This window comes from Salvelinus sp. IW2-2015, unplaced genomic scaffold, assembly GCF_002910315.2.
Source record: "Salvelinus sp. IW2-2015 unplaced genomic scaffold, ASM291031v2 Un_scaffold2945, whole genome shotgun sequence".
NCBI lineage: Eukaryota > Metazoa > Chordata > Actinopteri > Salmoniformes > Salmonidae > Salvelinus > Salvelinus sp. IW2-2015.
The window spans coordinates 108,921-110,960 of record NW_019944240.1 but is presented as its reverse complement, the minus strand read 5'-3'; the positions used below and the strand labels follow the sequence as shown (position 1 = coordinate 110,960).

The window sequence follows — 2,040 nt, the reverse complement described above, 5'->3', positions numbered from 1 at the left end:
TAGTGTGTAGAGGGTCTGAATACTTTCCAAATGCACTGTAAATAGCCTTAACTTAGTCACTGCACTATGGACTCTGAGAAATTATCAGATTTTGGGGCTTAAGTTAGAGCAACTCAAATGGGTGCCATATTTTAGTAGTGCACTACCCTGTTAGTAAACCTTGTAATTTCAAGTATTCTATACTTTGACTCACCTATTTTATACTTAAGAGCCAAACTTTCAGACCACACCTTATGGCCATCCAGCCGAAGAGAAAAGGTCAAAACAGATTTAAAAATAAGTGAATTTAATTTATTTTGAAAAAAAAAAAAAAAAAAGTTAGTTAGTTACATTATATACACAAACTACTATGGTACACAGAAGTCACAATACAATGAAAGATCATGTCCATGTAGCCAGTCACATCCTTCAGTTACACAGTGTATTCATGTTAAATCGCACTCAGCTCGCTCTACCCAAAAAGGTACGCTCACACTTGGTCACACTACACAAATGATGTGCACACACTCAAACACATACCAAAATAACACACACGCAAACACATACCAAAATAACATACACTCAAATGCAAACAGACAAATACTGCAGCTCACAAATATTAAACGATTCAAATGTAATGTGCGTCAGTACAGGATGTACTTGAGGGGGGGGGGGGGTTGATAAATAAAGCTAGGTCTTGCAGTGCTTCCATTCTTCATAAATTAATATAATTAAATCTACAGTAAGAGACTAGGTTGTTGGGGGGGAGGGGGGGGGGGAATGTCACACATTTAACACCATTTTCCTAATCCGAGTAGACTGCCAGTCTGCACAAATACAAACACTAAGAATCGTCASACAGTCCTGACAGACAGTACACTAAAGGACCGGCCACCCCTTCCCACAGCACGTGCCTCCCATCATCCCATTTGACAGAGACCAGAGTCACGCGAGCATCGGTAACCAACGGAAACCGGCCAGATGCTCAGACGAAGGAGAAGGCGGTTCTTCCTTCCGCCTTCGGGTCCCCATGGTGACAGTGTATTGATCGTTGAAGTCCTGAATCCTTATATGTGTAATCTGTCAAAATCAAAACGAGAAGAACAGTCAATATACATGATATCAGACAGACAATCTCAGGAACTTGTCTAATGGTTTAAAGTAATAAAAGACTTATACAGTGTCAAATAAGACACTGTAAAGGAATTCAACAAGACACTATTTGAATGGGCTGGGCCGTTTACCTTTTTTTACTGGGTTTTACCTCCCAGCCATCGCGACACTTGACGTACGTGATCCCCTGTCCTGGAGTGATCTCAGTCAATGAGGTGTCCTGGGCACAGAACGTGAACCTACACAAGCACAAACAAGGAAACTGGTCAATACGAGAAGTGTAAGAGAACACAAAAAAAGGCAAAAGAGCAAAACACTTGACTAAATATGCCAAAGCAGAGTCCCAGTTCATAAAGTGAAAATAACAATGTAGAACTGACTAATAACAACATCCCAGTTTATGAGCGTATTATCAAATCACAGATGGTCGACTTCACGTGGTGAACCACAAACCCACCCAATGGAATTACAACAGGCATATTTTAAAACAAAAATGKCTGCTTGCTGCTGTTCTCCCAATCCCCAAACTTACTTCTTCTGAGTTTCTCCACACTTGACACGGATCCTACGGACCTCCAACACCTGGGTGGTGGGCTTGTTGCTGCTGCTCTTCCAGTCCCAGAAGCTCTTCTTAATGTTTTTCCAGAAGGACCCGAAGGACTCAGACGCTCCCTCCCAGCTCAGACGGATCTTCAGAAGATGATTGTGGTGCCTTGCTCCATTTGAATGTGGGTTTTGAATCTCGCGCCTTAACTTCTCAGCTTAATAGCAAAATAAGTGAAGATCTATTTACTGTTTTGTAGATCTGACTTGATCTTGCCTATGTGCTCGGCCCTCCTCCCCTCCCCCTCCTCCTCCTCCGTCGCAACAAAGGTGGGTTGAACACTAAACCAACACCTTTCCTCGGTCTCAACGAGATGCACATATTCCGGGGAACCTGTGTAATGC

The 2,040-nt window shown here is 42.5% G+C and overlaps 1 protein-coding gene across 1 annotated transcript in view; it reads right to left on the bottom strand.

Moving 5' to 3' along the window:
• Nucleotides 1-269: 269 nt before the first annotated feature.
• The window catches only part of LOC112075032 (endothelial lipase), a 5,120-nt gene continuing 3,349 nt past the window's right edge, over nt 270-2,040 (bottom strand). Inside the window, exons 6-8 of the mRNA XM_070440744.1 lie at nt 1,625-1,804; nt 1,224-1,331; nt 270-1,059 (exon numbers count right to left, since the gene is read on the bottom strand). Coding sequence (XP_070296845.1) covers nt 1,047-1,059; nt 1,224-1,331; nt 1,625-1,804 — 301 coding nt within the window. The 3' untranslated portion in view covers nt 270-1,046. The remainder of the gene's footprint in view (nt 1,060-1,223; nt 1,332-1,624; nt 1,805-2,040) is intronic.